Source organism: Mandrillus leucophaeus, unplaced genomic scaffold (assembly GCF_000951045.1).
Source record: "Mandrillus leucophaeus isolate KB7577 unplaced genomic scaffold, Mleu.le_1.0 Scaffold21, whole genome shotgun sequence".
Classification (NCBI taxonomy): Eukaryota; Metazoa; Chordata; class Mammalia; order Primates; family Cercopithecidae; genus Mandrillus; species Mandrillus leucophaeus.
Genome location: NW_012102143.1, coordinates 1985642 through 1998434, shown reverse-complemented (window position 1 = coordinate 1998434; position 12793 = coordinate 1985642). Strand labels below are relative to the sequence as shown.

The following is a 12793-nucleotide window of genomic DNA, read 5'->3' as shown; positions in this document are numbered from 1 at the left end:
GGGGCGGGGCCAGGCGAGTGCTCAGGGCACAGTGGTGCCTCTGCCAGGCCCCAGTGTGCTTCTCTCCGAGGTGGTTCTGTCTCCGCAGGCACCTCCCCAGCTGCTGAGATGCCACCAGCAGCTCCATCACACCAGGCAGCCACCAAGTGCCTCTTCCTACGAGCCAGTGAAAGCCCTGGGCTCTAAGTGGGTGATGTGCGTGGGTTCCAGGATGGAATGACAGTCGGGGGAGAGGGGAAGGTGCGTTGCCCAGAGCTTCCAGGTGCCCATGCCCTTCACACGCATGTGCTTCAAAGATGGCAGCACCTCGTGTTGGTGTGGCTGTTGCACCTCCCTCCCAGCCACGCCGCCCCCACCCCAGAGGGGCGACTCCGAGTTGCACCCGCTCCTAGCCCAGGTCTAAGAGCTCTGGGTGGGGTCCAGCAACCTACAGCCAAGGGACGCGTGTGAGCCCACCTGGAGCCAGGGCACAAAAGAGTGGAGGGACCACAGCAAAACTGCTCTGGCAAACAACAGAGGCCACAAATCCAGGGGTCAGTTAACATTACTGGACCAAGCACCCAGTTTGTTTTTCTAACTGGTGGAGTTCTGAAGAGGATCAGTTTAAAAACAACATAGACCGCTGCATTTTCTCCACTCGACTCTACTGTCCCATCTTGCCATCTACACCTGAGCAGCCCTCTCCACTTCAGATCGCCGTCCGGCCTCCCACCACTGTCAGATGCCATCTCTGTGAGAAGCCCCCTCCTCACTGCTTTCGGACACAATGGAGCCATGCCCCGTGTGAGATGGGCCATGCGAGCGCAGGAGTGAGGCGGGCGGAGCACACACCAGCCTCCCCCCAGGTCTGCCCCTGCCCGAACATCTGGTGCCCCCAGCAAGTGAGACGCCCCGGCTGCTGTGCTGGAAAGCATGCCTGTCCAGCTTTCCTTGGGTCCAATTTCCTCACCTGTCATGTGGGCTGGGCTTGCTATGAGGCTTGGGACACAGGAGAGCACGGCTGTCAAAAAGATACGCCCTCTGCCTCCCGTGTCAGCCACGTGCTGGCTGTGCCTCATGGGGCAAGTTATGTCCCCTCTCTGAGCCTGTCCCTCGCCTGTGAAATGCAGATAACCCCCCATGTAAAGCTGTCAGGGGAATGAGAGGAGTTCATACGTGCAAGGCACTTAGATCAGCACCTGGCACAAATTATAAAGCGTCAGCCATCAGCATCCCCATCACCGTCATAGCTCGTACCCTTCGCACTGATTGGTTTAGTCAGGAGTGTGTGAGGCAGTTCTAGCCAAGACATTAGAGGAGGCCAGCTGAAGCCAGAGCTTCAGAAAGGTCTCCCTTTATCTTAAAAAGAGACACATAGGATTGCTTAAAGCCAGGAGTTCAAAACCAGCTTAGGTAGCAAGACCCAGTCTCTACAAAAAATTTTACAAACTAGCTGGGTGTGTTGTCATGCATCTGTGCTCTCAGCTACTAGGGAGGCTGAGGTGGGAGGATCACTTGAGCCCAGGAGTTGGAGGCTGCAGTGATCTATGATTATGCCACAGTACTCCAGCCCAGAAGGCAGAGCAAGACATCTTCAAAACACAAAAGAGCGAGTGACCCATAAAAGAGGCAGCCATTTGTCTCCAAACACCTTACACTGGACTGGTGTGGCGCCTGGAGCTGTGGTGGCCATCTGGCAACCGTGAGGCCTGAGGTCCTGAATGGCCAGAGAGAACACACCAGGAAAAAACACACAGGGGGATTTGGGATTTGTTAGCATGGAAGGAGGGGGGAAGAGCTGCCAGGGAGGCAGCCAACACTCCCGGAGCACATGCAGCCCTTCTGTACCCGACCAGCCCAAGGGCGTCTTCCATGAACCCAGTCCCCGTCCCTCCTTCCAGGAAACTGGGGAAAACAATTCAAGTGGCCTTGATCTTAGACAGTTCCCTTGGAATAAAAGTACCAAGACTAAGCAGAGAAGTCCGAGAGCTTCAGGTTTGCAGTTCTATGGAAAAGATTTAAGAGGGTTAAAATATTCATTAAAATGGCTCAGTCTCCCGGGCCAAGGCTGTGTGATCACACCTGAGAGTCTCAGCACTGCCTAGCACCCCCTCTCTCCTTGCTGAATTTTTAGTCCAACAGATCACAGAACCCACACCCTAAAAAATACAACGGCATTCTAATGGCATTCTGTTTTGCCTTTTAGCCACCACCAACTCAACCTATTTTCAGAGCAGGTGAAATACAATTCTGAATCCAGTTTGGAAAGATTCTGGCAACCAACACTTTATGTCAAAGCACAAGGAATGATGACAAGGCCTCTGGCGATGGAAGATCAAAAACAGGCTTGTTTTATTTATACACAGACCAACTTATGTACAGCACTCAGGTATGGACTATGTACATAACAATACAAGAGGCATTTGTTTCCACGGTGGTCACTATATAAATTAAGATTATAAATACGAGGGGGAAGCCCCACCTGAGGGCACAGAACCTTTTCTCCAAGACTCTTCAGGGATCCTTCCTGCCTCTCTCTGCACAGCAGACCGTGAGGCCTGTCTGGCAACACCACAAGGGGACCTGGGCCGGGGCAGCAGAGCAGCCCCCGGACAGCAGTGACACCCCAGTGCAGGACACCAGCCCAGCACCAAAGGGCAGTTTCCTAAACATGCGTGTTCATTCCTTCCTCACTTCTAACTTGTTAGAATTAGAAAAAATGGTTTTTATGTAAACAGTGTTGTTATAATCACTGACAACATATTAAACACTTTTGATCCAAACCCAACTCCTTGCCAGGAGTAGGACACTGAGGACTTGGGATGGCCCTGATGTCCTTGAAGCCACGGTCGGCTGTTTATCCTCATGTCCCCTCCTCACCCGAGTTCCAGCTTGCCTGGGGCTTGTTCTGGGACCCTAAGAGCCCCAGGATGCCCACACTGCCAGGTCAGCAGGGCCAGTGGTCATCCAGGGACTGCAGGACAGGCTCCCATCATCTCCTGTGTTAGCCCGTTCCACCTGGGAAACCAAGCGACTGCCATGGCTGGCTTATTTCTCCCTCTGCTGACCCCATCTAGAATGTTCTGGGGAAAACAATCACGGGTGGAAAAGGTGACACACAACCACCTTCCACCCACATCACCTCCAGGGAGGCAGCTAAGTCCACCAACAGAGCACGGGAGAGTCTTTCATCCAAAACCCCCACACGCCGCATGGAGGGACAGGAGGCTGCACTGGGGAAACCCAAGGCCCTGGCTCAGCCTCCTCACTCCAAGGGCCTTGGCCCAGAAGGACCATGAAAGCGGAGCACCCCAAGGCACGTGGAGGGGCGCATCTAGGCGCACTGCAGAGGAGACAGAGGGGCTGTGAGAGATGGGCCAGCGCTGTTCACTGCCACCTGCTCAGGACCGAGGGCTGCCGCAGAGCCAGCCCCGTCTATGCCCTCCCCCACAGGTGCAGCCCAGCTTCTGCACGTCAGATGGCGTGACGCTGACTAAAGGAGTGGGGCGGCGCCGGCAGACACTCCCAACACTGTCCTTCTCTTTGGGGCGTGGAGCTACAGGCAGGCAGCCAGGCCAGAGCCATTTCCTCCTCACACCAGGGCAGGGGTTACAGAAACCTCTTCCCAAGATATTTACGAGCCCCTGCGAGCCATAACTATCAAGGGGAAAAAAGAGCAAAGTCAGTGCCCTGGAGGACCAGGCGCGTCCTCCACCTGGAGACTGCCCCTGCGGAGCACAGCCCTCTCCCCAGCTGAGCTCCCTGCCCTCTGGCACCATCATCTGCTAGTTCAGAGCCAGGACAGAGGCAGGGCAGGAGCAGTGCGGACCATCAAATCAGAGTCCCCGCCAGCACCTCCAGCGACATCAGGTAGCAGGAGACAAGAAGCCACCGCAGGGGCAGCGATACTAAGAGAGCCTCTGGCCTCCAGGCCACCGGATGGCGTGAAGAGGTCAAACCACACCTGCCCACCAGGGCCATGCTCCCTGGGAACCACAGAATGGACAGAAAGAGTTTCCCAGAGCCAGGAAGCGTTTCCCACACAGAAACACTGAACTCATGTAGACACACATCCTCTGTCTGTGGGGATGCAGCTGGCAAGCTGTCTCACTCACAGCCCCAAGCTGAACTTGAGGCCTACAGCATCTGGAGACAGAAGGGCAGGCGTCCCCAGGCCACAGTGGGGGAGGAGGAGAGGGGAGAGGGAGGAGGGAGGAACGCAGGCCCTGCGACACCCAGTGAGGGGCTCCCCGCCTAGGAAACAGCACTCGCTGCCTTGGCTCACGCAGGAGAAATTTTTCTTTTCACGTCAAATTACAATCAACAGGACTGGAAACATCCATGCTACTTTCAAACCAGGAAAGAGCATCATTTTTGTTCAACAACAAAAGCTGCATCAACAAACGCGCTCCTGCAGGCTGCTGGGCCGCAGCCACGTTTCCGAGAACCGGACGGGGGCCAGGAGGCGGAGCCACACAGTGTGGCCACAGAAGGACACAGGGAGAGGAGCCCCTGGACAATCCAAGCACGTGGCCAGGCAAGGGGTGCCCAGGAGGCCAAACGCTGCCAGATTCCCTGGCCCACAACACAGGCGGGGAAGAACTGAGTGGCCGCAACACATGTGCTCCAGGTGACTCTGAGCTGGAGAAGGTGTTGTTTCAAAGGTAGCTGTGTTGTTATGTTCGAGACCCCAGAGCTCTGGTGGACGGTGTCACGGAGGCTTTCTGTAGCTGACAGAGGAAGTAGCACCATGAGAAGGGGGCGGGCTGCAGCGTCCGCCCAGGGCCTCAGTGGCAGGAGGCGCAGAGACCACAGGCTGAGAGGGCAGAGGCTAGGCCTCAGCGGCGGGGATGTGGAGGCCGCAGGCTGAGAGGGCAGAGGCTAGGCCTCGGCGGCGGGAGCGCTGCGGCTCAGTTCCTTGATGCCACACAGGATCCTCTTCATGTGGCCCACCTTGGTCACGCCCAGGTCCTGCAACAGAGGGGACACCACCATGGATGCTGGGGAGACAGCTGGAGCCAGAGGGCTCCACAGCAGGCCTGCCACAGTAGCCCTTTCCACTCGGCTTGTGAACACAAATGAGAGTGAAAATGACAAAAACGGTAAAACAGGATGGAAACGGCTTAAAAATAACCACCATACAGATGCCTGGCCCATCGTCCTGCATTCTAGTCACTGCCATCAGCAAGGACAAATCCAAGACAAAGACAAAGACAAAACACAGGCCTGAAAGCAAGTGGATGACAAGTGACCTCACGAGAGCTGCTGTCCAGGACACCCACAGTGGCAATCTGCCCTCTTGGGACTCGGCCAGTGACTCAACACCCAGGGGCGGCCCCTTGAGGCCAACCTGGGCAGGGGCATGGCGCTGCAAGATGTGGCGTGATGCCTGGCATAGACGAGGCCTGGCACCCAACCGCCACCTCCCAATGCTCCCTGCAGACGAGTGGCGGCACCCGCCCAGGAGCAGCATGGGGACAGTCGCGTGTGACTGCTTCAGGGGGCTGTGTCCCCTCATCGGGTTTTTAACACGAAGACAGTCCTTGTCTGATTAGGCTAAGATAACCAAGGCTCTGACCCCATTATGTCTGCTCCTGGCTTCCTCTGGCTGTGGTGGGTGGAGCCATCACTGCCTAGGGTGAGGGCCACAGTCGCCCCCACCTGAGGTATACACAAAGGCCTGAGAAGAATCATGATGCTGAGACGTGGCCAGGTCGGGGGAGAGGATGGAAGAGAAGGCAACCGCGTGCAAGCCCAAGTGCAGGTTCCAGGGAGACGCCTATGGAAGTACCTTGAGGTCCCTCCGCTCCAGGTGCAGGAGCTCAGAGCCCCGGATGTCGTGCCGCGTGAAGATGTCCTTATACTCACACAGACTGAGGTGCTCCAGCCAGGCAGCAACCTCCTCTGTCCCCCAGAGGTGAACTGTCGGAGATGGAAAAGCACGAGTGCAGTGAGTGCCCAGAGCCCAGTGCGAGGTAGGCAGCGGCCGGCACCCAGCACCCGAGAGCCCAGTGCCAGGACAGGAGACGCCCCAACAGCCAGCACCCAAGACAGCCCAGCAGCCACTACCTGAGATAGCCCAGCAGCCAGCACCCGAGATAGCCCAGCAGCCAGCACCTGAGCCATGTCTGGCAGCCGGCACCCATCACCCAGCCAACAGCACCACCCACCAGCAGTGCAGAAACAGAGAGCCACCAACTCAGGGGGCAACGGCTGCAGCAGAGCTGGCATCTGTTCCTGCCAGGTGGGCCACCAGCCTCTGGTCATTTCCCCGTGTCCCAGGAGGGATTTACCACCACCAAATATGAGGGAAATGTCCCCATGATTGTGGCCAAAGCCAGCTTTTCCTCCAGCTTCTAGAAGGGTTAAATTTCACTTCTGGACCATAGCAGGAAGGGAGACAAGCAGAGATTCCAATTTCACATAGTCGGGGCCACCATCATTAACAGAAACCCAATTTCTGGACAAACATGCAAAGAAGAAAAACCCACAGGAGCTGCCCTGCCTGGCGGCAAACACCAGTCCCGATATCCAGGCTTGGAGGCCTCTCCAGCCCTTGACAGCACTGGATATGGCCTGGGTACTCAGGGCTGATCCTTCAGACAGAGAGTTTAGCTCCAATTTACTGACCCAAAGGAACAATGTCCTTTAGGACCATATTCGATTGATTTCATCACCCACAATCTCTGGTGGCCTGGGGTTCCCAGCACAGGAACCTTGACCAATGCATCGATTTATCAGGAGCCAGCAGCCCAGGAGGGAGCAGGCGGAGCATGCCCCAGCGCAGCCTGAGTTCAGAGCTTTGTGTCTCCAAGTTTGTCTTGTCACCACTGCTGTCTTCCTCCCCACCTCGAATCTCCCAAGTCAGGGCAGGCAGAAAGCCAGCGAGCACGTTAGGGCCGGGTCTGACAACGGTCAGAGGGGAAGCAGGCGGGGTGGAGGGCTGCAGCTACGAACAGACTAGTGTGGCCATGGGACCGGGGGTTACAGCACGGGGACCAAGAGGGAGGAGCCACAAGGCCAAGGGAGAAAGCAGAGGCCAGGAGAACTGGGCCGAGCCAGCAGGCAGGGACGGCCAGAAACACACACGGGAGAGAAGCAGGTACCCGGGGCTGCCAGGTTACTGTGGGCTTCTTTGTTCTTGTTGTTTTTCTCCTTTTTAAACTTGGTCACGAGGCGGAATTTACCACTGCGACTGCGCTTGGCAAGATCCAGCATCACGCTCTGTTGGGGAGAGTGAGAAATACTGAGAATCAGGCTGCAACTGGTCACGGCCTCATGCCCATCTCCACCAGAGAGGCTGGGAGGGCAGGCAGGGCTGAGACGAGCGGGAGCTGGGAAAGACCTCTTGTTCCTGAAACGGCTTCTCTCCCTTATTGATGCTTGTATTTACTGTTGATTTTAGTGACTGTTAAAGTGGCTTCAAAGTGATCACAGTGTCTATTTTTATCATAGTCTACTGTCTTCACTTTACATGTGCATTTCTCATGAGATTTAAAAACTTTTTGAAAATATAAGTATCAGTATCTACACGAAAATTATTAAAATAACCTCTTTAGCCAATCTTCTAGTGTTGGATTGCTGGGCTTTGATTGTTAGTATTACGAGTATCTGTCTAACGAAAACTCTTCCTGCACTTCACATTCTTTCCTTGCGATCCACTCCCTGAGGCACAAAAGCGGAGGAAGGGTGAGCAGCAGAGCCACAGAGGAGCTCGGCCTCTGCTCTTGACAGCCATCAGCAGCAGCGGCCTCTCCACAGAGCACTCCCAGGGACGCAGGGAGGTAACACTGCCTCACTCTGCGATGCGCTCTTTGTAAGAGACACTCCAAATAAAGCTTGAAAGTAAAACTATGAAAAAAACACAGCAAGCAAGTAGACTTGAAGATAAAAAGAATTACTAAAGATAAAAGGATCATTAGATAATGATAAAACCTATGGGTACCCAATAACATAGCCTCAAAATACATGAAGCAAAAATAAACATAACCACAAAGATAAACTGAGACATCTACAATTATGGTATTAGAGTTAACTGATATATCAAGAAGACAAAAAAAAATTTCAGTAGGAACTTATTGATGTAAACACAACTGCATACAAGGTACATTTACAAAAACCACCTATTGGGCCATAAGACAAGTCTCACCTCAATACATTTCAAAGGACTAGTAACACACAGACCACTGCTTGGAGCACAGTAAAATGAAGTTAGGGAAATAAAAAACATATTCTTGAGTAGCTAATTTAGATGCTTATTATTTGGCACAGTTTCATGACTGTTGTAACTGTCTTAGATATGCAATTTTATTTTTATATTGTTACTTTGGATTTTTTATGGTGTTTTCTTTATTTTTAATCTTTCTGTATCATAAATTTTTATTAGGAGTATGAGAAAAAAACAGGGCTCTTGTGAGCAATATATGGTTAGGTTTCTTTTTAAACACAACCTGAGAATTTGCTTAGCCATGTCATTTATCTGTTATCTTATTTTCATGCTGTTAGTGATACCCTTGCTGGTCCTTTATTTTCTTTTACAATATAAATTGTATTTTATTTTTGTCTTTGGTAGCAATTTGGAAGATACAAATCTTTTCAGCTTTATTAGAAATTACCTTTAAGTTAAAAAAAAAAAACATTTTTTTAAAATAGAGACAGGATCTCACTATGTTGCCGAGCCTGGTCTTGAACTCCTAGTCTAATGTGATCCTCCCACCTTGGCCTTCCAAAGTGCTGCGATTACAGGTGCGAGCCACCACTCTTGACCCTAAAAACATTATTGACTCTGTATTTCTCCAAGTAGGAAAGTCAAGAATGTTGTTTGTAACGTCCTTCCACTGTAAGAGGAGGAATTTAACATGCTTTCCTTCCCCCGTCCATGTCCTCTTCACAGCCTCTCACCTCACTGCCCACTTTACTGGCCTTCATTTAATCTGGTATTAGAGGGCTATGTCACTGTTACATCTGTTGAATCGTTATGTATTATGATTTTTGTAATTTTGGGTAAAATTTTTTATCATCTTTACAATGAATTATTTAATGGATTTTGAGGAGCTTGCCCTGTCCTTTTATACCCAAGTGCCCTCAATGAGAAGCTGCAGAGTCTCATCCATCGGCTGGAGGGCCTGAGTCAGTTCCCCATGAAGGGCTTGCATGCGTCAAAAAACGCCCCAGGGTCCTGGAAAGAGCGTGCTGTTGTGCAGCTGCCCACTTCTGTCCCCTCACCTTACTGTTGCCCACAGTCCTCACAAACCCCACTAGGCAGGGGTGCCCAGGTTTGGCGTCTTATAGTTATTTGCCTTCTGCAACTGTATTGCCCAAGATGAGCTTTCCTCATGGCCCCTTTGTGTTCTATCTCTGAAGGGGGGAAGCCAAGAGACAGGCTGGGGTTTGTCCTTGTCCAGACACGACCCTCTCCAGGGCTCCTTCAGCCAGCGCTCCCTGCAGAAGAATGTGACTCCACCCCAGGGTCCGCTATGCCCTGGGTCCTCGGGTCCCTCGAGACCTGCGACGAGCTGGAGTCTTTCTGTTCACACAGGAAGAGTGTGTGAGTGGGGAGTGGTGCACACCAACTGCGCCCTGTCCACAGCAAGATCCCAAAAAGCTGCCATTTATCCCATGATGCATCTCCACCCTCGGTGGAGGCTGTGGGGCTAGGCTCAGCCTTCTTTCTACCCACTGTCCAGGAAGCCCTGCAGTTCTGTTTCAGAGGACAACAGGTCCCTGGTCCTCAAGAGGCACTCTTAATCCCAGCCCCGAACTCCTTCCTACCTGCTGTCCCTCCCTGCCTTAAAGAGCATTTTAATAGCGAAGTCTGGAGAAGGCCCCTCAGGGGCTGCCAGAGCGACACCATCTTGATTCCAGAGCCACACAGGCCACAAGGAACACAGACACTGCAGGCAAGAGCCACCATGTCCGGGGGACCCAGGCATGGCCCCATGAGCCACATACCTCTTCATCGCCGGGCTCTGCAGACTGGCAGAGCCAGGGGGTGTCTGCCAGCCTCCTGAGCTGTCGGTCCATCTCGGTAAGAGCACTCCCCAGCTGCTCCTTCTGCGGCGGATCCAGCTGCTGCTCCGGGCGGAGGGAAGGAGGGAAAGATGGAGAGTGTGCGCTGCCGATCAGCATGAGGCCCAGCGGGTGAGGCCCGCCCCAGGCCTCTGCTCTGATCAGGGAGCTCACTTTCCAGAAATGAAGTCCCAGAGCATTCGAGAAGGAACCAAACCCAGAACCTCACTTTCTAAATAGTGCTGGTGAGAGAATAAAACTGTCCATCGGTCAATGATGAATTCACATACAGCAGGGCTGACACATGACCTGCTTGTGTCCCTCTGTCAGCAAGGAGGTCAGAGTCATTCACCTGTGCCAAGCAGTGGAAATGCTGTAGGAGGCAAAGTCAGCAGTCATGCCTTGCAGGAGGCAGCACGAGGTGTGCACTGAGGAGACGCATGTGACCACGGGACGTGTGGGATGACAGGAAGCGTCCAACAAGAGAGCCGTAGAGTGAGGTTTCTGTGGAGTGAGGAGATCCATGGAGTGACGTGTGGAGTGAGGACATGCATGGAGTGAGGAGATGCGTGGAGTGGGGAGATGTGTGGAGTGAGGAGATGTGTGGAGTGAGGAGAAGTGTGGAGTGAGATGTGTAGAGTGGGGAGATGTGTGGAGTAGGCAGACGTGTGGAGTGTGGACACGTGAGGAGATGTATGGGGTGAGAAGATGTGTGGAGTGAGATGTGCTGAGTGGGGAGACGTGCGGAGTGGGGAGACATGTGGAGTGGGGAGACTTGCGGACAGGGGAGATGTGTGGAGTAGGGAGATGTGTGGAGTGTGAAGATGTGAGGAGATGTATGGAGTGAGGAGATGTGAGGAGATGCGTGGAGTGAGATGTGTGGAGTGAGGAGACGTGTGTGGTGGGAAGACATATGGAGTAGGGAGATGTATGAAGTGAGGTATAGAATGGGGAGACGTGTGGAGTGAGGAGTTGTGTGGAGTGAGAAGATGTGTGGAGTGACTTGTGTGGAGTGAGGAGATGTGTGCAGTGAGATGTGTGCAGTGAGATGTGTGGAGTGAGATGTGTGGAGTGAGATGTGTGGAGTGAGATGTGTGGAGTGAGGAGATGTGTGGATATGTGTGGAGTGAGGAGATGTGTGGAGTGAGGAGATGTGTGCAGTGAGGAGATGTGTGGAGTGAGATGTGTGGAGTGAGATGTGTGGAGTGAGATGTGTGGAGTGAGATGTGTGGAGTGAGGAGATGTGTGGAGTGAGGAGATGTGTGGAGTGAGGAGATGTGAGGAGATGTGTGGAGTGACGAGATGTGTGGAGTGAGGAGATGTGTGGAGTGACGAGATGTGTGGAGTGGGGTGATCTGTGGAGTGAGGAGATGTGAGGAGATGTGTGGAGTGACGAGATGTGTGGAGTGGGGTGATGTGTGGAGTGAGGAGATGTGTGGAGTGAGGAGATGTGTGGAGTGAGGAGATGTGTGGAGTGAGGAGATGTGTGGACTGGGGTGATCTGTGGAGTGAGGAGATGTGAGGAGATGCGTGGAGTGTGGAGATGTGTGGAGTGGGGAGATGTGTGGAGTGAGGAGATGTGTGGAGTGCGGAGATGTGTGGAGTGAGATGTGTGGAGTGAGATGTGTGGAGTGAGCAGATATGTGGATATGTGTGGAGTGAGGAGATGCGTGGAGTGAGCTGTGTGGAGTGAGGAGATGTGTAGAATGGGGACATGTGTGCACTGGGAACATGTGTGGAGTTAACTGTGTGGAGTGAGGAGTTGTGTGGAGTGAGGAATGTGAGGAGATGTGTGGAGTGAGATGTGTGAAGCGAGGAGATGTGTGGAATGAGGTGATGTGTAGAGTAAGGTGATGTGTGGAGTGAGATGTGTGGGGTGAGGAGATGTGTGGATATGTGTTGAATGAGGAGATGCGTGCAGTGAGCTGTGTGGAGTGAGGAGATGTGTAGAGTGGGGACATGTGTGCAGTGGGGACATGTGTGCAGTTAAGTGTGTGGAGTGAGGTGATGTGCGGAGTGAGGAGATGTGTGGAGTGAGGAATGTGAGGAGATGTGTGGAGTGACGAGATGTGTGGAGTGGGGTGATGTGTGGAGTGAGGAGATGTGTGGAGTATGGAGATGTGTGGCGTGAGGAAGTGAGGAGATGTGTGCAGTGAGGAGATGTGTGGAGTGAGGGGATGTGTGGAGTGAGGAGATGTGAGGAGATGTGTGGAGTGAGGAGATGTGTGGAGTGAGGAGATGTGTGGAGTGAGGGGATGTGTGGAGTGAGGAGATGTGAGGAGAGTGTGGAGTGAGGAGATGTGTGGAGTGAGGGGATGTGTGGAGTGAGGAGATGTGAGGAGATGTGTGGAGTGACGAGATGTGTGGAGTGGGGTGACGTGTGGAGTGAGGAGATGTGGAGACATGTGGAGTGAGGAGATGTGTGGAGTATGGAGATGTGTGGAGTGAGTTGTGTGGAGTGAGGAGATGTGTGCAGTGAGGAGATGTGAGGCGTGTGGAGTGGGGAGATGTGTGGTGCGGGGAGATGTGTGGAGTGGGGAGATGTGAGGAGTAGGGAGATGTGTGGAGTGTGAAGATGTGAGGAGATGCATGGAGTGAGGAGATGTGTGGAGTGAGGAGATGTGTGGAGTGAGATGTGTGGAGTGAGATGTGTGGAGTGAGGAGACGCGTGGAGTCGGGAGACGCATGGAGTGAGGAGACGCGTGGAGTGAGGAGACGCGTGGAGTGAGGAGACGCGTGGAGTGAGGAGACGCGTGGGGTGGGGAGACGCGTGGGGTGGGGAGACGCGTGGAGTGAGGAGACGCGT

The 12793-nt window shown here is 53.5% G+C and overlaps 1 protein-coding gene across 1 annotated transcript in view; it reads right to left on the bottom strand.

The window, feature by feature from the left end:
• Positions 1-3498: 3498 nt before the first annotated feature.
• Positions 3499-12793, bottom strand: part of DGKD (diacylglycerol kinase, delta 130kDa) — an 88750-nt gene continuing 79455 nt past the window's right edge. Inside the window, exons 26-29 of the mRNA XM_011980255.1 lie at positions 9931-10050; positions 7086-7203; positions 5771-5901; positions 3499-4950 (exon numbers count right to left, since the gene is read on the bottom strand). Of these exons, the coding sequence (XP_011835645.1) occupies positions 4861-4950; positions 5771-5901; positions 7086-7203; positions 9931-10050 (459 nt within the window). The 3' untranslated portion in view covers positions 3499-4860. The remainder of the gene's footprint in view (positions 4951-5770; positions 5902-7085; positions 7204-9930; positions 10051-12793) is intronic.